The 27,302-nt window shown below is 30.5% G+C and overlaps 2 protein-coding genes across 6 annotated transcripts; one reads left to right on the forward strand and one right to left on the reverse strand.

Moving 5' to 3' along the window:
- Positions 1-248: 248 nt before the first annotated feature.
- On the reverse strand, positions 249-9,744 carry LOC145180445 (potassium voltage-gated channel subfamily A member 1-like). Of its 4 annotated transcripts, XM_090083047.1 has the most exons (5): positions 9,522-9,744; positions 9,003-9,215; positions 8,440-8,570; positions 860-1,942; positions 249-523 (listed from the first exon to the last, which is right to left on the reverse strand). In XM_090083047.1, the coding sequence occupies exons 4-5, from the start codon at positions 1,932-1,934 to the stop codon at positions 342-344; spliced, it is 1,257 nt and encodes a 418-aa protein (XP_089939173.1). In that variant the 5' UTR covers positions 1,935-1,942; positions 8,440-8,570; positions 9,003-9,215; positions 9,522-9,744; the 3' UTR covers positions 249-341. The 4 variants fall into 4 exon arrangements, with proteins under 4 accessions (XP_089939173.1, XP_089939174.1, XP_089939172.1 ...); XM_090083048.1 differs by lacking the exons at positions 8,440-8,570; positions 9,003-9,215; positions 9,522-9,744 and adding an exon at positions 3,585-3,902; XM_090083046.1 differs by lacking the exons at positions 8,440-8,570; positions 9,003-9,215; positions 9,522-9,744 and adding an exon at positions 2,202-2,544.
- On the forward strand, positions 7,441-17,440 carry LOC149891248 (uncharacterized). 2 transcript variants are annotated; one of them, XM_090083044.1, is made up of 2 exons: positions 7,441-7,551; positions 14,733-17,440. In XM_090083044.1, exon 2 carries the CDS (start codon positions 14,742-14,744, stop codon positions 17,124-17,126), a length of 2,385 nt encoding a protein of 794 aa, XP_089939170.1. In that variant the 5' UTR covers positions 7,441-7,551; positions 14,733-14,741; the 3' UTR covers positions 17,127-17,440. The 2 variants fall into 2 exon arrangements, with proteins under 2 accessions (XP_089939170.1, XP_089939169.1); XM_090083043.1 differs by lacking the exon at positions 7,441-7,551 and adding an exon at positions 9,621-9,783.
- Positions 17,441-27,302: the final 9,862 nt, after the last annotated feature.

Consider the following 27,302-nt stretch of genomic DNA (forward strand, 5'->3'; position numbering starts at 1 on the left):
TTGTATTGCGAATGCTATTTATAACACAATAGACAGTTGTTTTTTTACTTTCAACTCACAACACCGCCTGCTACTTACAGCACCGACTGCTACATTGAGGCAGTCATAACAACATTATGTTAAATTGCAGTTTGTTACTAGAACTATCATTATGAATTTCTTAAATGGAAAACATTTTTCTATTCCAGATGTAATAAAGAAAGGTCTACATAAACTTTCATTAACTAAATTCAAATAACTCTTTACACTTTTATTCGATTTGAATTTTTTTTTTTTCAGCTTATCACCACTGAGTTTAAAAATTACAAAAAATTATTTTATACTTTATTATTATGCGCCAGTCATGCAACTTCTATACAGCTTTTTATTTTGTTTTCGTCTTTTTGTTGAAAAACATCCCAGTATTTTGAAACTGGTTTTAGAACTTGATACTGCTGAGTAAAGTTATTAACAATGATGGGAATCGGCATTGCGATTACTAAGATGCCTGTCATTGCGCATACAGCACCAACAAGTCTACCTGCTAAAAGAATTATTTAGATTATGTATATATATGTATGTATGTATGTATTTATGTGTGTATGTATGTATGTATGTATGTATGTATGTATGTATGTATGTATGTATGTATGTATGTATGTATGTATGTATGTATGTATGTATGTATGTATGTATGTATGTATGTATGTATGTATGTATGTATGTATGTATGTATGTATGTATGTATGTATGTATGTATGTATGTATGTATGTATGTATGTATGTATGTATGTATGTATGTATGTATGTATGTATGTATGTATGTATGTATGTATGTATGTATGTATGTATGTATGTATGTACACCCATACACACTTACTTTGAGACTTTGGATACTCATCTCCATATCCTACAGTTGTCATAGTTACTATACTCCACCAAAAGGCTCCAGGAATGCTGGTAAAATTTGTTCCTGATACTCCATCTTCAGCGTAATAAACAGCACTTGAAAAAAGCAAAACCCCAAGAAGTATGAAAAAAACGAGAACACCAAGTTCCCTAACGCTATCCTTCATTGCTATACCAAGAATTATCATTTCATTTGAGTGCCGTGATAGTTTAAATACACGGAATACACGAACAAGTCGAATTGCGCGCAGAAAATAAATTGAGACAGTTCCGTTTAAGTGTAGAATAATTGTAACATAAAACGGCAAAATGGAGATAACGTCTATAATATTAAGAATATCCTTAATAAAACGCCATTTATTTGGTGACATAGCAAAGCGAGCTGCGATTTCTATTGTGAAATATACAATGCAAAACTTCTCTGCGTCATCGAGAGCGTTTTTAATAAATAACCTTTCATTTGAAAGCTCTCTTGCTTTATACATAGGCAGTGTTTCTATACAGAATATCGCAATTGATAATATTATTGTTAACAGAGAAAATAAAGAAAAAATTCTAGCCGAGATTGAAGAATCCGGATGCTCTAGGATATTCCATATATATGTCTGCCATTTTCTTTGGTGGCTGACTTTATTTTTTCGGTGAAATCCCTGCGCTCCGACTTCTAACGCTTCAGCGATCAGTCCATAATATTTAACGTCGTTTACGAAGATCAACTGATTCACTCGAGAGGGTTGTTCCAAAATACCGTAACGATAAAAAGTTAAGACGCTGCTGAAGACTTTTGGATGTCGGTTAAGATATATTTCACCTTTTTTTGTCCGTTGTAGCTGATCTCTTTTCTCTTTATTGCCAAGTAAGGAATCAGGAAAGTTATTCAATGTCTGAGATGTGGTGATAAATAGCTGTCCACTGACATTAAAGTAAACAAGTTCTTCGTCGACATTTGTATCTTGCAATGTAATCTTTACCTCGCTTATTACATCTTTCTTTACCTCGTTTAAGCTATATGATTTCTCTAGCAAACATTTCTTTGTCCCATCCATTATTAACTCTAAATGAAAATAAAGCTTATCTCCAATATTTTTTGATCTTGGAATTTTAAATCAATCTTCCTGAATTTCTCATACTTTATTTTGAAAGTCTTTTTAAAAAAGTGTTTTTTAAATGGGCTTATAAAATTTTTATATTTCCATGATTTTTAAACGTTTAAAACATAAGTTCGTGCATTCATTTTTTTAAGAAGAATGTAAAATAGTAAAGAAAATATTGTAATATTAACTTTTATCTCAAACATTTAATAATCTTTTTACCATGAATGTTAAAAGTGCACTAAAAACACCGATGCGGAAATGAGTTTCGCGGATATTCTTTGTGTGCCAGGTTTTAACAGCTTATTTGCTTACTATATGCGTCTTTGCTTTCTTGTTTGGCTGCTTGTTTGTTTGTTGGTCATGTGCAAGTGTGAGTGCGTGCGTGCGCATAGGAGGTTGTATTTATTTCATCTTCCGTATTTTTTAAAAGACACGCCAACAAAATCAAAAATTTACGACAAGAATATTCTCAATCCCAAACATCTTCTATTAAGTTGCAATAAAAAATATTTTTTCTTTACTGTAGTATCACATACTTCTCGAAATATTGGCTCAATAGAAATGAGTTTATTTGAATTAATCATTAATAAGATGCCATTGTTCGGCTTTTGGTTTAACTTTTCTTAGTCCATCAGGGAGAAAGGAAAGTAACATCTGTTTTTAAAAAATCAATTTCATTGTATTGTCAAGAAATTAACTAAAAAGCAAAACAATAGAAGGGGAAAACATCGGAAATACTTTGTTTGACAATTGGTTTTGAATATTTTTAATTCTGCTGTGACTTTGCAACCATTTTTAAAATAGTATTCTTCATTTTTATCTTTGTTATCACCATGAATAAAATTTAATTAAAAAGTGATAGTTTGTGATAAGTGTTTTAATCTAATTTTATGTGTTTATGTGAGAAAACCATGGAAACCGGAGAAAACCATGATCAATAGATTTTGCAAAAATAACGCCGTAAGCGGTAAACAATTTTTTCGAGAAAAAAAATCGAATTATGTTTTAATTATTGTTTTGGTTGGTTAGAATAATATTTATAAACATAAACATGAAAAAAATATTTTTAGGTATTAAAAACAATAGCACAAACTCTTAAAAGGCTTGCACACTTTCGATAAAGATTGTCTGAATGAGAAATTCTCTTGAAGCAACGCACAGTGTCGATGAAAAAAAAAAAAAAGAAAAAAAAAAGTGATATTTTAACATTTACTGTGTTTGTGTAGGCATAAAAAAAGTAAAAAACTTTCAAATAAATAAAAAAGAAGCAGGAGATGAACATCTGCACAGTTTCTACTCTTTTTTTTTTGTAAATTTTTTTTTTTTTTTTTTTCTTAATCATAAATATTTTTTTATTTTTTGAATATCTTTGAAAATCTGTAACGTGTGCCCAAATTATAAGATAAAAATATAAGATAAAATTTAAAGATAAAAAGATGAAAGTGAAAAACAAGAAAACAGGCTTTGATGATAATAAATGGAACAAAAGCGCGCCATCAAAAATTTAAACCGCAAAAGTTTCTTGGTGCAAGTTTAACACGAAAACCTCTGCATCAAAGTTTCTTTAAAAAAAAATTTATTACGTCATGATTACTGTCATACTTATTATAGATCAATGCAACCAAAAACATCACCCATCTTTATTATGATTTTCTTTACAATCGTCAATAACGAATTGTAATCATAATGACAATTAAGATACCCGAAGTAAAAAAAATTCGCTGCAAATCTCCCAATAGATTCAAACTCTAAAAGTATTTTCTATCAGCGTTAAACGACGACAATTTTAATAAAATGTTATTCCAAAGACTATCATTTGTACCAGTTAAATCTGATATTCTAGATAACGTTTCCTCGAAACTTAATGTAGACGTTTTTTTTTTTTTCCTCTCTTACCTTTTTGAAATCAATTTCTTTTTCAAACATTTATCAGCTGGAAATTTTTTTAAAAAAAGATTTCACAGATCTCAATATACTATTATTATTATTATTATTAACTTTAACATCAGTATTGTGAATGATTCCTCTTTTTCGAAAAAAGTTTTGTAAAAAAAAAAAGCTCTTTTAGATTCAAATAAAAGCGGCGTTCACTCATACTAAAACCAAAAACAAGTTCTTTTGTTTTATGGAAAATCAAACCAAACACAATCTATTTTTAAATTAATGATATATCTCAGTAAATTGATGATCACAGTGTTAATTTTTTTTTGTGCACAAGTTTATGAGCGCGCGCCGTGTCTTTGCGATTATTGGATTGTTGCATAAGTTCCAGACGCTACATGAAACTATTTGTTTTATAAAGACTTTTTGATGTTTGGCAAAGTGTTATATACCATTAGAAAGCCTATGCTGTGCTTTAACCTCATCAAGACTAAAGTAATCATTTTTGCCTATATTATTACTATTTTTATCATTTTTTAGAATCCTCAAATGGATTGTCAAGTCGACAAAAAATCGCTGTGATACTGCTTAATACCTCCGCCTATTAGCCTTTAATCGAGGTCAAAAGGCGAGTGAAGCTACTAGAAATATTTGTGCCGTGTATGGTAAGAACGCTATAGCTGAGAAAATTGCTCGGAGTTGGTTTCCCAGGTTTAAACACGATAATTTCAAGCTCATCTACACTGCTTGTTCCGCAAAACCATTCAAGATGGACGAGGACCAACTCGGGGATCTTTTCAAAGAAGATGGCCGCCAGAAATACAGAGAATTGGGCAAAAAGATTAATTGTGATTTTGCGACAAAATTGATGCCACCCTCAGTCGATGGGCTTCTTTCAAAAGCTTCGAACTTGATTCCCGTACGAACTCACCCAAAAACAGAAAGATAAGCGACTTTCAATTGCTACTCAAGATATCGCTCAACACCAAGGAACCCATGGCCACAAGCAACGTTTTTTATACAGAATCGTCACTGGAGACGAAGAATGGTGTCTCTATGTGAATATGAAGCAAAGGAAAGAGTGGGTAAGTCCTTGGGAGAAGCCTATGCTCAAGATCAAGAAAGACCTACATCCGATGAAGACCATGATTTACATATGGTGGGTAGGAAGGTCTGATCCACTGAGAAATATTTGGAAAAAACATGAAAGTTAGGAGAAATCTCTATAAAGCCCAATTGCATCGAGTCAATGAGGTAGTTCAAAATAAAAGATCTAATTGAAAAAACCAGGTGATCCTCTTCCATGACAATACTCAATCGGACACCGCAAAAGCTGTCAAGATGGCACTCCAAGAGCATGCTTGGGAGGTTCTTCAACATCCGCCCTATTCCTCAGACCTTGCCCAACAAATTACTATCTCTTCCGCTGCCTTTCAAATGACATGAGGGGTCTTAGTTTCAAAAATATAGATCATCTTGAATTGGGTCAACAACTTGATTGGATTTCTGGCGAAATAGAATCAACAAACTGGTGGAAGAAAGGAAAAACTAGTGAAAAATGAAGGAGAATACATAATGGATTGAAGTGTTATTATTTTTGCAGTTAAAAACTCTTTGATTTCTTTGAAAATAAATGTTTAAAAAAACGGCGGGAGCTTATTCAACAACCCAATATGTATCAAGGGAAAAGACAGCTTTTATAAGAAATACGACTTAGATGGAGAAAGCAGTTTTCAACAGGAAAACAGCAACTTAGGCTTTTTTTTTTCATAAAATTTTGAGTTATTTTAAATTATTGAATTTTATTTTAATTAAACAGACAGTTTTTCTACATGATTAGCTAAGCAATAGTTATATTATCTGATTATTAAGGACTATTACTTTACACAAAGTTCAGCTGGAAATATTTCGAAAACAATTTTATCCATTTTGGTAATTATGTTTTTTTAAAGCAAAATTATCTCCAGAGTTGCGACAGAAATCAATCAATTCTACCAGATTTGGGATGTAACATCATGAAATTTTACGAAATTTAGGGTGTGGGATCATGAAATTTTACGAAAGCTCTTTCCAAAAACTCATGCGAGGCGTCCGCACAAAATGAGAAAATATTGATGTTTTCTTAAAACATAATTTTTTTAGAAAATAGATGATAAATTAACTATGAAACAAAAAAATTATCAAATTAATTAAAAGTGGTTCTCAAAAATTTTCAAAAATCCCATGAGTTATTGTCATTCCAGATTTTAATCGGACCTTATCATTTTCCGGATTTTTATAAATTGACATTCCGGACAGGCTTTAAAATAAAGAGAAATGCGTTAGGTTGAGTTCGATTGAGCTTCAGTACTTAAGCCTCATGATACTCTTCCACTTTTCTTAAAATCATAAATTACTAAATATATTCATTTACAATAGCCCTTCAAATTTCAGGAGTCGATAGCACCAATCCTTCACACATACATGCCTTTCCCTTTTCGTTATTTTCAGTTCGTAACAAAACACCTGTTTTATTCTGGAAAAAAGTTATTTGGTCCAACCGAGGAACCTTTTTTAAAAATAGTCATTATAACAAATTTCTGGTTAGAAGTAATTTTATGGAAACGGGACTTCATAACCTAAACTCGATTCTTTGCATGTGACAGCCTAACATTCTTCATGATGTCTAAATAAACTCTCTCCCAGCAAGCACACAACGTTGAAAAAACGTTGAAATAACATTGATCGACGTTGATCAACGTTGTTTCAACGTTGTTTCAACGTTGTTTCAACGTTGTTTCAACGTTGTTTTGACGTTGTGTGCTTGCTGGGGTGGTTCATGATGCCTTCTATGAGATGAATGGAACCCATATTGTCACGGCTATGACATCCCCATACTGTAACTTTTTCCCCGCTATGTTTAACAGTGGGTAAATGATATTTTGGATTGAGTCTATCTCCTAACAGTGACGGAATAAAGTATCCTACTGGACGTCCGGCATACTTAATTCCGTCACTGTTGAATAGCATAAACTTTGATTCGTCAGTGAAAAGGACTTTTGATCAGTCATCAACTGCCCGACTAATATGATCAGTTGCAAAGTTTATTCTGGATTTCTAACTTCTTCCAAATAGCAAGGGTTTCTTAGCTAGACGGCAGCCATACAGGTTATTAGAAGTTTTCAACAATTAGTTGTATCGATGCAGTTTGTGCCATGAAATTGATTGTATTAAGTTCGACAGCAGTCATGCGAGGATCTTTCTTGAAATACCTTATAAATCATCTATTGACCTTTTCTGTTGTAACTTAAGTCTTTCAGTGCGAGGCTTGTTTTCAATGGATTTGCGCTGACAAATCTCTTGATAATGTAACTAATTCCTGGTTTTGAAACATTATTAAGTTCAGAAATCTTTCTGCAAGACATTTTTTTCCACAGTTTTTATAAGTAATTCCCATGCTCAAACTTTATTTGAAACTTCCTTAGTCTTTCCCATGCTTTTGAAATATCACAGAGTATTTAAATTTTAAAATTTCACAAATATTTTGACGATTAGTTATCATGCTTTAAAAATATCTCTAAGCAATTTGAATTATTAAGTTTGACAAATGTTTTGGCCTTTAATTATCCTTTTGTTTACAAAAACTTGATTAAATTGCAGCGTATGATATGTTTCTAAACTTTTCTACAGAAGCCTTTTCAAAAAAAAGGTAAACTTTAATTAACCGTTTTCACTTATTTTTGTGGCTTGTATTACGAATTTAATTATTATAAAGAACATTTGGTAAAAATTTCAGCTGATTTGAGAAAGTTTGTGAAAAATTATGCTTTAAAAACTGAAAAAAAATTTGGTGCTTCTAAACTTTTGGAAGCTTCCGTATAAATGTAATTTAAAAGATAAGAATTTGAGTTCAAATTTATTAAAAAAAAAAAAAAAATGATACATTTAAACTTTAACTATCCTTTATCATATGACGAAATATTTCAACATATAATAAAGACAGCTAAGAGTTGGACACTTTTACTTAAATAATGGTAAAAAAGTTTAAGTCTATCCTTAGTTCTTAGAAACTTTATATTGTTTTGAATTTCTTACACAAATTCTAAACGAGAAATAAATGTCGAGACTTCAAAAAGTGGGTAGTTTTTTTACAATTACGTCATTTGTTGAGAAGTGTGAATACTTCCTGATAATTTTATGTTTTTTTTTTCAGATAATTTGCACCAGGGGGTTTTCTTTATTTGTAAAGGGTAGTGTGTATGCGCATGCATGCAGAATATATATATAAATGATAAAATATAGAATATACTTAAAGCATATTATAAAATATTTAAAGCATATTATAAAAAATACTTAAAGCATATTATAAAATATATATAAATATACAAGTAAAGTTAGATGTAATTATTTCGTTGATTAAGCAGTTTTTTTTGCGAAACTTTTGAAATTTTTAAAAGACTTTTTGAGTTATTGGGTAAAAAATTTTATTATTTATATATATATATATATATATATATATATATATATATATATATATATATATATATATATATATATATATTTAATAATCGCTGTTTTAATGATTTTATTTACCTACCATGCTTTCTTCATGAATTCGGTATGTGAAATCTCCTGTGAAAAAAATGTGAAAAACCGAGATTTGAGGTCAGTTCGGGTTATAATGAAACAAAACCCGATGTATTGTAGGACTTTTAAAAAGTGGAGTTTCTAAAAGAAATATATCAAAATTAATTACTAATATTTTTTATTGCAAAAAATATATAAATAGTCTATATTTAAATAAGTTTTTGTTTAAAATTGCAACACTTTTTAGTCTAAATTGTAGAATAAAGTAAATACAGCAAGTTACATATATGTATTTAGTATATACCATGTGTTATACTTTAATAAGTTCGCATTTATTAGTAAAAACTGATTAAACTTGTTTAAGTTTAATGAAAAAACTTTTAAAAATTCTTTAGCAAAAGTTTTATTAAATTGCTTTTCTATCTTAAATGGTATTTTGTATTTACGTATAACTTCTATCTATAAATTGTTCTGAAGACAATAAAAGTTTTTTTTTTTATTTGAAACAAAATTTCTGCTGATTCTGTGATTTCAGAATTTTTCTTAATTTTCTGTTCTATTAATCAATTTTACCGGAAATGTTTCCAAATGACGTCATTTATTTGTTCCTAACGGAGATATCGGCTCGATTCGAGTAATAACGAAACCAATCCCAATGATTAATGTATAGCTTTTCAAATGTTGAGTTTGTAGAAAAAATATATCATATACTAATTACCAAATGCATTTGTATTTTAATATTATTTAATTGTCATAACGAGGAAGAGGAAGTCCTATTCTACGACCCTAATTGAAAAAAGTTACATAAAGGAAATTGCATAAAATAATCATAATTATAATAATTATAAATCATAATTAATGAAATGGTGTAGTTTTTGTGGTCATGTAATTAATGAAATGGATATTTAATGAAATGGTAGAGTTGATAACAAAACAATTTTACAAAGATATAATAGATAATATAATCCATAAAACTATTTTATCATATTTGCATTCTAGCCCAATTTCATGAAGAAAATATGTTTAGTAAATAAAATCATTAAAACATTTTATTATCATTTTAAGTATATATAAAGTGATAAAAAATTTTACCCGATGACTCAAAAAATTTAATCTTTTAAAAGTTTCGCTTTCGCAAACAAACTGCTTCATCAGCGAAGTTAGTAAATCTTTAATCCAATTCCACTTTAGCCGAGATATTGAGCAACGGCGACTATTTAATCAAATTTGTAATACTAATTACAATAAAACTCGTCTGCTTGATAATATGTAAAACGAAGCATCTACATCGGTTTTTTTGTTTTTATCACATCTTGAGGAAAAATCATTAGCTATTGGGTTACATAAGGAAAATGTACGTGATTTTAAATTGAACTTTACATTTTAATGTTTTGCATTTCTTAACTTTGACACCTTTATTGGGAGTATGTTAGGGGAAGGAGGGGTTGTTAAGCTATTATACTGCAACAATACAAAATAATCGAATTGTAAGAAAATTTTTGGGGCGTGAAGATTTGACCGAATTTGATGAAGTTTGAAAAAACGTCCATAAATATTTGAATTAGAAAGTTCGAAAGTAAAGAAATATTTTTTTAAAAAGTTCGAAAAATGAAAAGAAAATAACAAATCTTGTGTCAAATTATCACAATTTAGTGTCAAGATTTTCGAATAGTAATGATTTTGGTACGAAAGTTCGAATGAAAACAATCTTGTGTCAAAATCTAAGTTTAGGAGTTTCCAACTTACTGGAGTCTACCACAATTTGATTCAAACATTAAAAGTGAGATTTAATTTCAAACTTCGTCAAACTTCGGTCGAACCTGTACCCGCTGAGATTTATTTTTAGACTGAATTTGTCGTGTCGTGAATTTGTCGTGTCGTGAATTTGTATTAACAACGAAAAAACTTTGCGCCAAAATTTTTGACCTTAGACATTGAACGAGTAGGCTTAAAATTTTTATATATGCAAAGATTATTTCGAGTTGAAGATTTTTTTTTTTTTCCAAAAAACTGAGACCAAAGAAAGGCTGCATTTTCGCTGACAAGTCAAAATACGTTAAGAATAAGAAAACTGCATAGCTGCTACGCATCCTCGTTTTACTTCCTACGCACATCATTGATTTTACCAAGCTAAAAGTAATCGAAAGTAATTTTAAATTAAAACCCTCAAACTGAAAGATTAAATTTTACTGAAATCCTGTAAAATCTATGGCAGACCACAACAATTTTAACTTTCTAATCCAATAAAAAGAAAATTAAAATATTCATAATTGGAATTACAAGTCTTTATAATTATATTTGTAATACTTTAGAATTTCCATACCAATATGCCATATAATTAAAAAAGTTTGTATATTTACTTTATATTAACCTAAAGTTAGCTAAGTTATGTATAACTGAGATATTTGACCTTAATGGTTGTGGCCAAGGTCAAAAATATAGCAGCCGCATATCATAACCGGCACGTTTAAGACCACAAGCTCATACTGACAAAACTGAAAGGTCTGTTGAATCACGGAAGAAGCCTAAAGCTTGAAATAGAGCAGATTACGACATTTTTAAAGCTGGGAATCCAATTAGATATTTACAAGGTTCAAATCCCATTCTTTTTAGATAAGACAATAGGATTTGAAATACAAGTATCTCAGAGTGGACGATGTATCGTTATTGATTGGACATTAGAACTGAGGGCAAAAGTAATGTGAAATGAAAGTTTGTCCAATCTTCTAAGTAATCTTCGAGGCTGTCTTAACTGATCTTTCACATATTTTGGACAGAAGATCTTCTTCATAGATTTGATTCCTAATTTCCTCTTTGTATACATTATTGGCGTTCGATTTTTTTCGTTTACAAAATGTCATTAGTGTTTGGTCTGTAAAAGTAATGGTTCTTGATGTTGTTTAGCTGTGGATCTGCATTCTTTACAAGTATTAGCATAACTTTTTGTTGAACTGTTTTCTTTTTACATCCTTCATCTTGAAACTGTTTAATTTTTGAGCATTACCTTTTTGACTTCATGTTGATTGCGGTTGTTTTTTTGTTTTTTTTTAACTTCTCTTAATTAAAACTTTGATCTTAAAATTTAAAATAAGTCATCTGATATCTCTCTTAAATTTTTATTGTCAAAGTCTCTTTTGTTTAGTGAATTTTTGTCCTCTAGCCTCATTGACTACTTGACTAACTCTCATACCAAGGACAGCTTAAATTACATCATCTTGATTATAAAAACTAAACATCTTGGCTCTCAGTTGTTGCTGGATTTTTTAGAAGCTATTTTTAATTTCAGTGTAGTAGTTGAGATGTCTAAATATCAAAATAGCTAAATAAGTTACACCTTCCTGGTGTTAAATTAACTTTTTATTTTCGTTTCTGATTTTTAAGAAACTTTTTTTTTTTTAATTGGTTTGCTTTGTAACAAATACTTATAAACAGTTCCAAATAAATTCTTTACTCATTAATGATATCAAATTGATAAATAAAGGTATGGAGAAAAATTGGCTGAAAGTGGTGGTGAACACAAAAAGAATACATTAATATGCAAATTTTACATTTTGATAGAATTCACAATTTGAACAATTTCTTGATCAAGGCTCATCTACATTTTTGTTCTACTTTTAATAGATGGTGATAAACTGAAATTTCATTTCAGTTAAATTTCGTTTCAGCTTAAAAGCTTCCTCTTCTATTTTATGATACCTTGTCACTGCAAAACAACCGATTGTTAAAAAATAATTAACAGAAAAATTTTGTGTCCCCACGTTTTCCAATAGAGAAACCAAGCCAACTTTGTGATTGCTAACTGGTCCAGCTTCTTAGCTATTGGATATACCTTTAGGGTAAAGAACGGGGCACAACAGGTCAACAACTTAGAATTTACTTAAAATGAAGTAAAGCTTAACATTTAAAAAAATATAAATCACAGTAGGGACTTAGAAAAAATTTTAGATAAATAATATGAAACTGCACTCTATTGTTGCTACAGTAACACAAAGTGTCGTTTCTAAGTTCGTTTAAAGGTGTTGCAAGTGATTTAAAAAGAAACTGCTCGATACATCACTCTCTTATGAATCATGGTTTTCAAGAACATTGACAAACATGATACATCATGCTTCCATCACACTGGCATTTGCCTCAAATCTTTTATAGCCCATTTTCGGTACGCCATTTTGTTTCTAAATAACAAACTAGTTGAGTTTTATAAAAATCCAAACAAATTCTCTTCACGTTCTAAAACTTGTTTTGAACGATGAAGTTTATCAACAGCTCGGTAATCATACTGAACGATCTTGTTCTAGTATCTGGAAATATCTGATCAATTTTATTCGAATCAGGAATTTCTTTATTTGAAAGAGTAAATCGATTTGCTACGTACATGCGGGCGAAGTTGTATCTACGGTCAATACAGATTAAAATAAAATGAAAACAAAATAGGCGCATTGTCAGAATGGTTTCATCTTGCAAATAACTGAAAAAATTTATGACACTCAATTTAAATACTTTAGGAAATTTTTTTGTAATGTCTTTCATAACTTTGAAAAAAAAAATGCTTTGAACTAAAAACCATCTATTTCAAACAATTATTGCAAGTTCAGTACACTAGTTTTAGCCACCAAATCTGCTAAAAGCAGCGGAGGAGAGGGGTTTGGAGATGAAACTCGTAAAATAAAGTTAATCTTTATTCTACAAATTTCGTCTCCAAACCTCAATTAAATAGATGATTTAAATTTTTTTGATATTATTTCTATATTTACAAAGAAAAATTATTTTTAAGAAAAGTTGTATGAATTCTCTTGTTTTTAGTTCAGTTTAAAAATAAAAAAATACGGTTGCAAATTTATTACACATGGCTATTAAACTAATGGCTGTCCATAGAGATTAACTAAAAATCCTTAATTGCACAATTTTTTTTTCAGCATTCAGGATTTATTACCGAGTTGTTTTAGATTTAGAAGATATGTCTCCTTAGTTATTATTTTTGCAGCGGTGTCAATTATCCACTCATATTTTACAATTTTGTAGTATTTACTTTTATAAAAATTTAAACTTTACTATTAGTTAAAGGATATTAAATGGTGTTGGAATATGATCTAAAAACTTTTAGGAAGAAAATTTTCCCTGATTGCATATTTTCAATTATCATTTTTAGTTAATTTATTAACACATAATTTATTAACACATATTTGTCCAACTTTTGATGGACAGGAGAACGCAAAGCTCTTCATTAAGTCAAAATATTTAAGGTATTCATAAAAATAGGCGGTTAATGAAAAGAACCTTTTATACCAGTTTTCCGTAAATGTGATATGTGCAGCTCAACAGGATTCTTGATTTCTCCGAAAATAGTTTCAGCTTCAAAATGATATTCTGAGCGGTCTGGTAACAACACATTGATTATTTTATAGAAAGGTTCACTAGTAAGCTTTGGTAAAACAAGCTGGGGATAGTCATTAAATAAGTAAGCTAATCAAACTGTAGTTAAGTAGACCACCTCCAGCATTTTATTAACTTTTTTTATTACTAGTTTTGGTGCAATTATGACCTTTTGACTAAATGTTTTATAATCATTAGTAGTAACCAATCTCACATTTTCACAGTCTTTCTTACAGTTGAAAGAAGTTAAATTTTTTTTACTTATTAGAGCCAGGTGCTAAGTTTTTTAAGAAGATTAGGAGAAAAAAAAAAAATTCTTTATTCAAAATCATGAAAATGTCATGTTGAACAAGACTGCAAATTTGTTCTCTTATTGTCGATAGATAAATGTTAAACTAGTAGAAAATTTTACATAAAAAAACAACTTTACGAATACATTTTTCTATTTAAAATGACTATTTGCAATGAGACAGAATGTATATAGTAAAATATAATAGAAAATATTAGAAACCATTTTAATACAATAGAATATAATAGAAGAATAGCAGTGACAAGCTTAAACATTTGAATGAAAGATTATACAGCTATTTTAATAAAAACATTTTTTGCATTATGAAGGTTGTTTTATTGTTTAAGACGAACTTTGATCTTAAATTGCATAAAATAAATCTTTGAGTCAGAGCTGACAAACTTCTTATTGCTATAATCCATTTTTACTTGTAAATATCAAAATATTTTTGTTTCGTTAGTTGATCGTAAGGGATATCAAATCATGATTACAATATATTTTTATAAGGAGATTTTTTTTTTTTTGTCTCAAATTGTTTTATAAAACTACCTTAGTTTATCAAGATACTTAGATTTTTTTCATAAAAATATCAATATAGTTCTTATTACTTTGTGTCCTTTTATTTTTTATTTTTTTCTTTATAGAAAAAAAAAATGACAGAGGTACAAATGAAAGAGTTTTTCCTTCAAGACGCACTAAATACGTTTAATTTGCCGCTATTTGTAACAACGAGCTCAAAATGCTTTTTAAAAGGAGGTTTTGCGTTCGAAGCTGGAGTCAAGTTTACTGTTTTGCAGCGAGACTATGTTGAGCTCTTGTTTGGCGTAGACTGGAGTGGAAACAATATTCGATTAAACACTTACGAAAAGGCTGACCTTATTGTCGAGATTGTTGATGAAATATATCCAACAAGTTTAGAAGAACTAATTGAACTCCTCCCTAAAATCAATTACATTCTCCCTAAAGTTCTTTTTGACCCAAATTTAGCTAGACCAAATTTAACTAAAAAGAGGGAATGTTTCAGACTGCACACAAATGAAAAGTTTGATGATCTAAGTAAAATAGCTTTAATATCGCACACAGGTGAAAGTATTTATCCGTCGTTGCAATCATTATTAAACAGAGATCGTTTTGTCTTTGTGAATTCTAAAGAGACCCTAAGTCTGGAAATGCTCTTGTCCAGAGATTTAACACCTGGGATAATGGTTCGGTTTATCAACGGCTTGGAAACCCAGGTTCCTTATGGGAATATCATTTTAGAAGGTCGGCATATTTATGATTCTATCTTAACTGTGAAGAGTGAAGCAGAGAACCCTAACAAACTGCTTTACGAGATATTCCAACTTGATTCAGAAATTAAAGTTTTTTTATCAGACCAACCCATACCAACACACGTAGCTGAATTAGGGGAATATGGTTCAAATGTATATCTTCATAAAATAGAGCAGCTTTTATTTGCCTTTCATTACGAAATTTATTCTCCCAGATTTTATGGACGGCTTGTCATGGACATTTCTGCCGGTAATCAAGTTAAAAACGTTCAGGGGGTAAATGAATTAAGCTCAGAAAAAATAGTTAACTTGAAACCGGTCAATAATGCAAGTATATTTGAAGATAAAATAAAAGAACGGACCGTTAGACCTACATCTCTATTTCTACCTTCAGCATGGAGGCTGTCGCTTAAAAAAAAAAAAGGTTTAAGAAAAAAAGTCTCCAGTACAAACACATCACCTATGATTGAAGAAATCCCCAACTCATCTTCACTTGATGATGTTTTTGATAGCTCTTCCGGAACTTCGTTCGATCGTCAAAGTACATACGCTAAAAGTGTTATTAACGACTACGATGATGATGAGATTCAAAATATTAACGACCAATTCCAGGAGCGAGCTAATCGAAGGAAACAAAGTTACGAAGGAACCAAAGCTATTTTACCAATAAAACGACCGCCGATAAATGAAAAACAAGGTGAAAACACAAGTACAAGTTTTTTAAATGAAATAAAAGATGAAAAAAATAGCGAAAATGATCTTTACGGATATGAAATGAGTTACAAACCTATTCATATACCAAGAAAAGAAAGAAGCGCCTCTCATTTCGATAAGTTTGAAGAACTTAATGGCGAAAAAAAGCTCGCCAAAAGTTTGGAAGAAAAAGATTTGCACGAGATGGTTCGCGGAAGAAGGCGATACAATACGGAAAGGACTTCTCAAGAAGTAGATTCTTCGATGGGAACTGACCAAATCAAAAGCGGCTTCGATCGAAGCATAGACTCGGGAATTGATTCCCCTGATGCTAAAAAAAATGAAGATTTTGTTATAAATCATATTCTAGCTAATCAAAAGAAACTTTCAAAAAGTGATACATCTTTAGCTGAAAAGATAGTGGACAAAGAATATTTATACCAAGGGTATGGTGCGGGCAACTCTGAACTAGCCAACGAAATATACTCAAATTACACGAGTGTACCGTATTCATTTGTCACACCGCGACGGTTTACTACTGACATGCAGAAAAAAGAAATTGAGAGTTTAGAAGAGATTGCTTCATGTTCAATTGAAGATATTGTAAATAGATTAAAAGGCTTGCAACTCGGTAAATTTGCCCAAAATTTTAGAAGGCAGTTAATCAATGGAAGACTTTTAAGAAACTTAACTGAAGAAGCTCTCCGTGAAATGCATTTCTCATACTTTGAAGCCCGAAAGTTGTACAAGTACGTTCATGGGTGGAGAGTTAACATAATGAATTGTCCCGTAAATTTGGAAAATTCGCAAGTAAAAGAGTGGTCAGTAAATGACGTTAAAAAAGTTATGAAGATTATCAACTTAGAGCAATTAGGAACTTTCGCTGTTGAAAACCAAATCGATGGCGTTTTGCTTGAAGACCTTATTAGGAACAATTATATTAAAACCTTAGAAAATGATCATAATATACGATTAACAATAGTCGAGACAGAACGATTGCGAGGGTATGTCTATAAAGAACTAAAGTACAGAACCCATGAAATAAATAGAGCAAACATATCTAACAGAAGATAAATGTTACAAAGTTTATCTTTCACCATAAATCTGATTCATTTTGATTTTTCATATTAATGAAAATATTAACATTCTAAAGTTTTGTATTTAAATAAAACATCTACATGTTGGCATTCACTGCACATAACAGTATAATTGGAAGTACCATTAAAAGAAAGCTGCTTTTTAAAACTCCATAAGAAAAAAAGAAAAAAAAAAAATCAAAGTTCCACAAGGGAAAAAAAGAAACAAAGAAAACATTGAAAACAAATTAACAAAAGCAGAAAAAAACGTGTAAAAAGATTTTTTATGTAATAAAAAGTATTTTAACTTTTCTTGAGGTTTTTTTAAGTGGGTAAAAAAAAAGAAATCCCGAAAACTTTAGCAAATAACAAATGTTTTCCCAACTTCTAAATGAGTGTTGATCCTCTCTCTCAAAAAATTGGGAAGTTTTGACTGTTTTTTATTTTGTTTAAACTCTTCTTCTTCTTGTAAATAAAAATATGTTTATGCTTTTGACAAATCTGTGCGTAGAGAGAAAGGAGATACTGTGGTTAAGAGGGGGTACTAGTGATAGTGCACTTTACCACTAACCACAAAGTTAAAGGGCAGTAGAAAAATTTTCAATATTTAAGCTTTATAGCTCATGAACGCAATAACGTTTTTTTTTTTGAGGGATGATAAATAAATAAAAATGTTTTTTATTAACTACTTTTTTAAGACAAGATACGTTATCTCATTACAAAACGATAGGAAAACCTTGTATATGAAGAAATTTTCTTGCTATTTTTCAAGCTTCACAAACTGTCAAAAATAGAATCACCTATTAAATCATCGCGTAAATTTCATAAAAGAAGTGGCGCCAAGAAAGTGTCACAAAATATAAAAACTTGATCGATTTAACACACGTGGTTAAAAATTGCTAAAAATTGAACGAAAAGTTCTAAAAGAAGCTTTGCTGCAAAGCTTTGATGGCACACAATGTGTGTCACACATCACATATTTAGAGGCTCATCAACAATGCATGGATAAAAATATGATTTTGTAATTAAACAAGATACCCCCCCCCTACCTCTCGCCCCATGCTCCTCAGAAAGAGTAGTTCAACCTTTAATTTAAAGTTGTATGTTCTTATTGATCAATGCTGCAGTAACCCTCAGTACAAAAAGACTAAATACAGTAAAAAATGTCAAAAAACAAGTTTATAGATTTTTTGATAAGCGATTCTTTTAATATTTTAATTTTTTTATATTTGAGTCAGTTCAACCAAGCGTAACGAAAAAATCTTTTTCATAAACGACTCTGCTAACTGAAAAGCTGAAAAGTGTCTTCTTACAAAAATCGGTATATAACTCTCAATGCTTCTCGAAACCCTAAAACAACCATGCCGTTCGCTTAATATTAATTGTGATGATTGTTGCAAAATCTAAGATTTACTTGACACTACGCTCCGCTGCATAGTTGACAGCTTTAATTGTACAACTCTGAAAGCTTTGTCCGAATTCTATTGCTCAACAGTTTTAACATACCAATCAGTGCTCAATTTCAAAATATAGAACATAAACGAGATTAAGGGCCAAAAAGTTTTACTAATAAGACATATTTCTTAATTTGCTAACCAATCAAGAACAAACAGTAACAAACAGTAGTTTGGCTTAAAACCGATTTTTAAAGACAACCAATTAACCAAAAGCTTGTTAACTTTCTTATTGCATGAAGTTGTTTTTTTCTCTTTAAGCAAAGTGTACTAGTATTTCTCTTTATGTTATCACTGTTAACCTGAATTTGTGTCTTCCAAACTAGAAAAAGTAGTAGTGAAAAAATTTTTGCACAAGTGTTTCGATTTGAAGTGTTGAGAGCAGACTGGTTTAGCAGATTGTTTTAACACAAGAATTTAAATAATTATTAATTGCAGGAATATGCAAACTCATGATTTTTTTTCAACAAATAATTTTTAAGTGAATTTATTGAAAAGTTTGGAATCGCCTTTTCGATTAACTGAAAGGTTTGATTTGATTGCTTAACAGGATTGAAAAAGAAAAAAGTTTTTTTAATTGGTTATTGGAGGGTTTCTGAAACGAAAAAAATCGAATCCGAAAATCCGCGGTTTTCTTCTCATGTATTCGAATCCGATATCTGTTAAATGTATCAGATATCTGTTGACTTATTTTTTAAAATTTAAAATTTCTTGAGCATTCAAAATTTAAATTTCTAATACAATATTCGTTAAACGTAAACGATATTGTAGTTTCACATTAAAAACGATTGTCTTTAATTATGCGTTAACGCCTACATCTGTTAGTGAAATTAAACATTATTTATATACAAACTATATTCCCTAGATATTTACAATTATGTCTCTACATATGTAATTATTTACACGTAATTACATCGTGATGCTATTTAATAAGACATGTACCAGAAAAAATCTGCGCGCACGTTATAAAGGATATTTATTTAACTATTATATTTCGATATTGAATGTTATGTATATTTTGAAAGTACATATGTTAATATTATTAAATTTCACTTAAGAAAGTTTGTGAAGTTTTGTACTTGAGAACACACACACTTTGCGTTTTACACTCGACATCAGCTTTTGCACAGTCTTCGGCTGGACTTTCTTGGTAGCTCTCATTTATTTTTGAAGTCTTTAATGTTTTTGGCTTCTTTTAGATTGAACCTTAGTTTTCTTTTGACAAGAGCCCAATATCTTTCGATAGACGTAGTTCGGGACAATTTGGTGGGTTGCAGTGTTTTTCAACGAAATCTACTTTATGTTCTCTAAGCCAGTTTGAAGTTGTCCCAGAGTAGTGACATGATGCTAAATCGGGCCAAAATAACGGGTTACCCGTGTGTGTTCTTAAAAACGGCAAAAGACGTTTCTTGAGGCATTCTTTTATGTATATTTTGGTGTTAATTGTTTCCGTAGTCACAAAACAAGAGCTTTTTTCAACACATTCACAAATTGCTTTCCAAAGTAAGAATTTTTTAACAAATTTTTGCATTTCAATGCATTTATATTTGGAATTCAGTTTCTTGAAATTAGTTGCTGAATAATATTGGTGTCCTGGAAGAGATAGGAAATATGCAGCACAATAAGTTTCATCGTCAATAATCAAACAAGATTTTTTAGCACATAATTTTTTATAGAGCAGCTTTGAACATCGAGTTGCGACATTTTCTTGCTTTTCTTCCCGACGAAAAACTTTTTTCTATTATAAGATTTATAGCCGCAGTTTCTCTTTACTCTTTGTATAGTGGAAGCACTTGTCTTAAATTTATTCGCTAATGTTCGAACAGAAATCTCCGGTTTTCTGTCTAAGGCATCTTCCACTTTTTTACCAAGATCTCGTCTAACAAAACATTTTTTTCTTCCACTTCCTGATTTTCTTTTGATTGGACCAGTGTCCTTAAATCGTTTCACAACGGTCTGCACTGTTCTCAAAGCAATCTGAAGCTCTTTAGAAACTGTTTTGTTTGATACTCCAGGATTTTTAACGATTAATGGAAAATTTTCTCTCGCTACTTATCTTGATTTGATGACATTTCAATTAAAACTAATTGTTTTAATGACAGAGTTGTTTAAATTTTGAATAACATTAATACAATGACATTTTAAAACAATTAGCTATTTAAAATGATACGCGGTTTCCGTAAACACCGCGTCAGAACACGCGCAGATTTTTTCTGTTACATCTCTTAACTTTCAAAATTAAAGCCTCTTATTTCAACCGATCTAGATGAGTTCTAAAAAAACATCAAAAGTATGGGAACATTTTTAAACAAATTTCTAATGCAAAAGCAGAATGTAAAATATGCAAAACAAAGATTTCGAACAGCAATGGGTCTACTGGTGCAAGTATAAACCACATAGAAGTGATTCATAGAATAATGCTATGCAAGTCAAGCCACGAAGATGGTGATAATGGTGAACCAGTGGTGAAAAAACATAAAGTAATGTTTGATTTCATGACACCTTGTAGCCAACAAGAAATTGTGACTAAAACTAGCTGTTGTCGATGGAATTTTAATAGGAAGATTATGAGATCTAATTTTATACGAGAGTCAAATCATCGAGAACCAAATATCTTCCAAAAAATGAATCCAATGTCATGGGACTTTTAAAATTTATGAAGAAAAAAAAGGCTCAACTAAATACAATATTAATTGAAAAGCTGAAGATTGATAGAAGATTCAGGGTTACTCTAGACAAGTGGGAAAATATTCGGATGAAACCCAATGTTAATATCAATTTACATTATGCTTAAGAAAAAGAACCGTATAATCTTGGATTAGTGAGAACTTCTGGATCTTGTTCTGCATCTGACTTGGTTGATCAAGTTTAAATTTATTTCGAAAATTTTAACATTTCTTTTGAGAAAGATATTGTTGCGTCATGCCTACCATACTTAATGGTCTCTTTCAACCATACTTAATCATTATAGGAGCACTTGTAATGGTGCTACTATGATGATTAAGTATGGTAGAAAGAGACCATACTTAATGGTCTCTTTCTACCATACTTAATCATTATAGGAGCACTTGTAATGGTGCTACTATGATGACTAAGTATGATGATTAAGTATAGTCAAGAAACTTACCAATTATCTTTCAACCATGGCATACATTTAGCTGTTTGCGACACACTTTATAAAAAAAACAAATACTTGAATTAGAATATATACAAAATGATTTATACAGTGATGATTTTGATAGTGATAGAGAAGATTGTTTTGAAGATGAAGATGAAGCTAACGATGTTGGTCCCTCAAAAGTTGAATATGAAAATATGTTAAATATTTAAGAAAACATCAAAAACATACTTAAAATTGTCTGTTTTTTTAGAAAATCAACAGTTAAACATATTTTGCAAGACAAGATTAAACTTGGGCGAGGAGAAAATAAAAAATATTTATTTATCTTAAAACAGAAAAACTGTGAAAAAAACCAAATAATTGTTATATTGACTAAGATAATTGACTTAAAAATTTTAGATAACTAAGATAACTGACCGCTAAAATGTTCGGAGGGCCAGTCTGAGGAAAATCAATCTTTACTGATTTAGGTTGTTTTGAAACAAAATTTGTAAAACTTTTATAAAAATAGTTGCAGAGGCACCAAAAAGAGAAAATCTCTATCAAAAGTTTTCTAAAAGTGTAACAATTTTTGAAGAAAGAAATGTTATGAAGGGCAGAAAAGTCCTTTGAAGAGCAGTAAAAATCGTTTGTAGGACTGTCTCATCAAATAAGATCTCTTTTAAATTGTCATTAAGTGTGACAAGTATTATTGATTTAAATAGTCATAAGTATGTTAAAAATTGTAATTGTTGACAAGTGTTATGTCAAGGGAAAACCTTAAATCTTTAGCAGCAAAAGATGCCAAAATAACTGAGCAAATTGCCGATGCAGCCGAAAAAATTTCTTTTGATTGTACCAGTGTCCTTAAATCGTTTAACAACGCTCTGCACTGTTCTCAAAGCAATCTGCAGCTCTTTCTCGAGTTATTTCCAATAAAGAATTATCCTCGGAAGAAACTATTCGACTTGCTAAAGCATCCGGCGGGCCTCCACTTACAATAACCCCCGGTGAATATTTATACTTAAATAATTTTTACATCCATATATTGAATAAAAGTCTTGAAGATCAAAAAATGAAACTAGATAGATTTCATGAAATATATTTTTGACAAGCTTCTAATTTCTTTAAAAATGAATAATTTAAAAGCTTTACCAAACTTTCTAAATAAAGCTTATTATAAACATAAAATATGCATATTTTGGTTTCTGGTCGAAATAGTGCCCTGTCAACATCCAGCGCTCCAATATTGACCACTCCAGCTCTTGTAAATGTACAATTATATACGGGCCTGTCAAACAACGGATTAAAAGAACTGGTCAAAACTATAAACCAAAAATCAAGCAGCAAGATGGTAGAGCCAAAATTTTACAAGAATTTCCTAAGAGCAGGTCAACACTTAAGTGATTTGTTCACCTGCAGTGATTTACAACTCACCTACGGAAAAAGAGATACTGGTACAGTTCGGGTTGTTGATAACTGCAATGATTTATCAAGTCTTGTGAACCATGTTTATCAATATCACAAAATTTCTGGTGGTTATTTTGTTAAGCTCGGAGTTTATGGTGGCAAAGGTTTTCTCAAGTTTTGTCTGAGCATTGTTGATACTGCGTTCAGGGATAAAACCAGCTCACCGCTACAAAAACAGCCTCTCACTCAAAAGACTGGTAAAGACACTGGAGTCAAGAGACAAATTCTTGTTGCGGCATCAGAAGATTGAACGAATTTGGTCCCTTATTAATGCAAATGGGCTTAAACTAATTTTGGCTTGTGATATGAAAGTTGCAAATATAGTTTGTGGTCTTCAAACCCATTCAAGTATGCACCTTTGCACATGGTGTGACGTCAAATCAAAGTGTCTTGTCGAATCTGGAAATTTGCGAACACTGGGCTCAATCAAATCTAGCCTCGAGTCTTTTCAGCAATTTTCAGCTGGAATGTTGCTAATAGAAAGCTGTTCGGCAATGTCATTCGAAAACCAATCATCAGCGGGCCTGAAAATGTTCTGATTTTGGAAATCATCCTACCGGTGGAATTGCATCTCCTCTTAGGAGTTGTCAATTATCTTTTCAAGATCCAAAAAACTGCTTGGGCAGAGCTGTTAAGTGACCAGCTGCTCTCCACATTCAACTTAGTCCATATCATGGGGGCCAGTTTGACGGAAACGAGCGCAGAAGCTTCTCAAAAATGTTGATGTGCTGCAGCAACTTGCCGATACAAATTTGATTCCCAATAACTTACACATAATTGAAGCATTTAAAAGTTTCAGTTTAGTTTTCAAAGATTGCTTTGGATTCATCCTACAGCCGGACTTCGCTGAAAGAATTGAAAACTTCAAAAGGTGTTACTTAATAATAACTGATACAAGCGTAACACAAAAAATTCACACCGTCTTCTACCACATCAAGGATTTCATCAGCCATAAAGGATCCCCCTTGGGGTCCTATAGTGAACAAACTGTTTAAACCACTTATCAAGATTTTTATCAAGATTGGTCTAGGCATAAGCGAAGCAATAATCATCCAGAGTACAAAGAAAGATTGTTGTGCTGCATAACTGATCTAAACAGTAAGCATCTTTAAAGAACTGCTAGCGTAATTTGAGTTATTAGAGATAAGGAGCAGAAAACCATAGCTAACGGTTTATAATGAACATTTTAACCATCTTTATCCTTAAATGCTGTTAATTTAAAAAATTATGAATTTTGATATTAATTTAAAATAGTATTGTAGAGTGTTTGTACTAAAAGAGTGTATTGAGCAATTTATTGATAATTTTTTTGGTGGAGAAGATCAAAAAGCATTTCTTAAATTAAAATCAGATTTTTAATGGTAATGTAATGTAAAAAAAAAGGGTTTTAATAGTTATTTTATCATTTAATTTTGAAAGTAAATCTTTTTAAGAAGGTTTCAAGAGTCAATAAAAGTATGTTAACAGAGACGTATTTTTTTTTTTTTGTTTTACCAACTTGGTAGCCATTTGACCAGGTTTTACACTTTTTTTAGGGTTTATTTGCATTTTAGCAGTAGTTTATACCTTAGAAAATGTCGAGATTTTCACGCTATGCATAAGCTAAGCCAAACCAAGCTTTAAGTAGCAAACCAATATTTTGGTCTATAAAACAAAAACGGTACATGTAGCAATTAAACAATTATAATAAATATTGTTGGTATTACATAGTAGAACACTCGTGTAACCATAATTTTGAAAAAAGTGACCGAATATCACTGTAATCGGTAACGTTCTGGAAAACGAACCAAATAGTTGGAAAAACAATTTAATGCCATTTGTACAGTCAAGTCAACATCTACCAATTCTTAGTGATTATTTTCAATATCGGCTAATTTTTGCAATGCGCTTGTATTTATAAAATACACATAAATTAGCATAAGCTTTCAAATGACCAACAAAACCAAATTCAAACGTTAAAAAAAACTTTCTTTAAATTTAAGAATCAAAACAACAGAAAAAAAGCGGCATGTACTCAATATTTTATAATCCCAACTTGAAACATTTTTCAATATGCTTTATGTATAGATTCAATATTTTGATTGAGATACTTGGTAGGGGACACCTTAAGTTCTTTTAAATTCTTTGGCTTTCCATCATTATATTTGTTTAACATAACAATAACAATCGTTTTTCGTTGCAATTTATTGACTGGGCAACTTTAACTTCAATTTTTTAGTCTTGGAACCGGAATTTTTTAGACTTGAGCGCGGAAAGTTGTCCTGGCTGAAAATTGGCCTTAGGATTGTTGCTATTAACGCGGTTAGTGCGATTAAGTGCTTGTTTTTGTAAATAAACTCATGACAGTATGTAAGCTACAAGAATTGTTCTTTTAGATTTTTAATGCAAGTAAAAAAAGTTGTAGATGACGTGTAAGCATCATAAACTTAGTGTTGGTAATTCAAAGACCAATTTGCTAAATAAATTTGCTTGAGATTATTAATGGTAGAACATATAGTAGGGACTCAAGAGCCGAACTCGGATCTGGGTAGTTGTTTTGAGTATTATCCGAATTTAAATTTTTGGGTAATTACCCGAAAGTTATAAAATACCCGTTTCTTTTTAAAGCGGGTAATACCCGTTTGTTTTTTATACCCTATACTTGATACCCGTAAAATGTCCGTAGAAAATACCCGTAGAATTACCGTAGGAAATACCCGTAAAAATACTCGAAGAAGTAAAAATAGCCGAAACAATTCAACTCAATTCATTTATTACATCATAGTCACAAGAATATATAGTCTGGAAACAAACAAAAGCGCTTTGTTTATGTTATTGTTCAAGAAATTACTAGTTCTCATTCTTCCGAAAGTGCACAGTAACGCAAATAAACAAAAAAACTCCATAGCGAGAGTTCTTAAATTTTCAATTTTCCCCAATTTTTGTAAAGTTTTTAGATTTTCAATTTTCTCTAAATAATGCAGATGAGTTGCGGCATAAGCTGAAGAGTCTTTTAAAAAATTTAAAGGTAACCCTGAGAATTAATACTCAAGGTTTTTTGGACTCCTGTCGGATAATCCGCCTAAAACCTGCGTAAACATTTTGAAGAACGTACTTTTTCCAATACTCTATTGCAGGACGTAGCAAATGATATTTTTTATAAAGATTAAAAAGATTTTAAAGATAATTTTAAACTACCTTACCGATAACAACAAATTCAATGGTGAGAAATGCGAGAAATCAACCATGAGTATAAAGGATGCAGAAATGAAAAGTTTGCAGTATTTAGCTGGTTATATTATTCACAAACTGTTTAATAAGTTACACTATTCAAAAAACTCTTATTCTTTTTATAGCATTCAATGCTGTTCTTTACTTCTCGCATGTAAAGTAGAATTTGACACTATACAAACACTCATTAATGCCCGTGATAGAGATGGTTTATAGAAATTGATTTTGTAAAAGAAATTCTTACAAATACAACTGTTATGTCTAATTTTAACAATGTTTTTATATAAACTGATACTTCTGTTACAAACAAAATCCAAACAAAAGTGCAGATTATCAGTTTGTTTGTAGGAGTTCAAACACTTTCATTTGCAAAAGATAAACATGAAAAACACAAAGTTGGAAGGTAAGACTCCAAAAAAAGATCACTGCTAACTGAAGTGAAGAAACTTAGCTGCAGCAATAAACTTGTGTAAATTAAAATGTTTTAAAACTGCTATTAATCTAAAAAAAAAAAAAAAAGTAATTTTCATTTGTTATAAAAAACTACTTATAATAAATTTTTAAGAGCATTAAATTTAAAAAAATGTAAATTTGCTAACAAGTCAATGATAAAGAATACAAAAGTTACATCAAACAACAAGTGTTATTTTATAATAATAAAATATCTTGCAATAAAACTCCTAATTTAATTGTGGGTAATGTCAGGAGGAGCTAATAAGTCTTTGATGGTAAACTCCCTAGAGGTAGTATCATAATAAAAAAACTCAGTTCTGATCAGCAAAACAAGTTAACATCAGGAAGGGCATACGATTATAATAAATTGCTCCAACTTCCATATTATCATATTTATTTAAATATGACAGTAAGCTTCAATAATGTCATATTTAAATTAGAAACTAACGTTATGGAAAACTGTCCATAGCACATACACACATATAGT

The sequence above is a fragment of the Hydra viridissima genome, unplaced genomic scaffold (genome assembly GCF_058129835.1).
Source record: "Hydra viridissima isolate aposymbiotic clone 2 unplaced genomic scaffold, HvirCarnegie_v1 scaffold_3, whole genome shotgun sequence".
Classification (NCBI taxonomy): domain Eukaryota; kingdom Metazoa; phylum Cnidaria; class Hydrozoa; order Anthoathecata; family Hydridae; genus Hydra; species Hydra viridissima.

What these genes read in the sequence shown, in the direction of transcription:
- LOC145180445 (XM_090083047.1), bottom strand. Translation starts at nt 1,934, where the DNA reads ATGGATGGGACAAAGAAATGTTTGCTAGAGAAATCATATAGCTTAAAC. An exon ending in TGAGTATCCAAAGTCTCAAA is followed by an intron (nt 524 to 859) that starts GTAAGTGTGTAT and finishes TAATTCTTTTAG; the next exon opens with CAGGTAGACTTGTTGGTGCT.
- LOC149891248 (XM_090083044.1), top strand. Translation starts at nt 14,742, where the DNA reads ATGACAGAGGTACAAATGAAAGAGTTTTTCCTTCAAGACGCACTAAAT.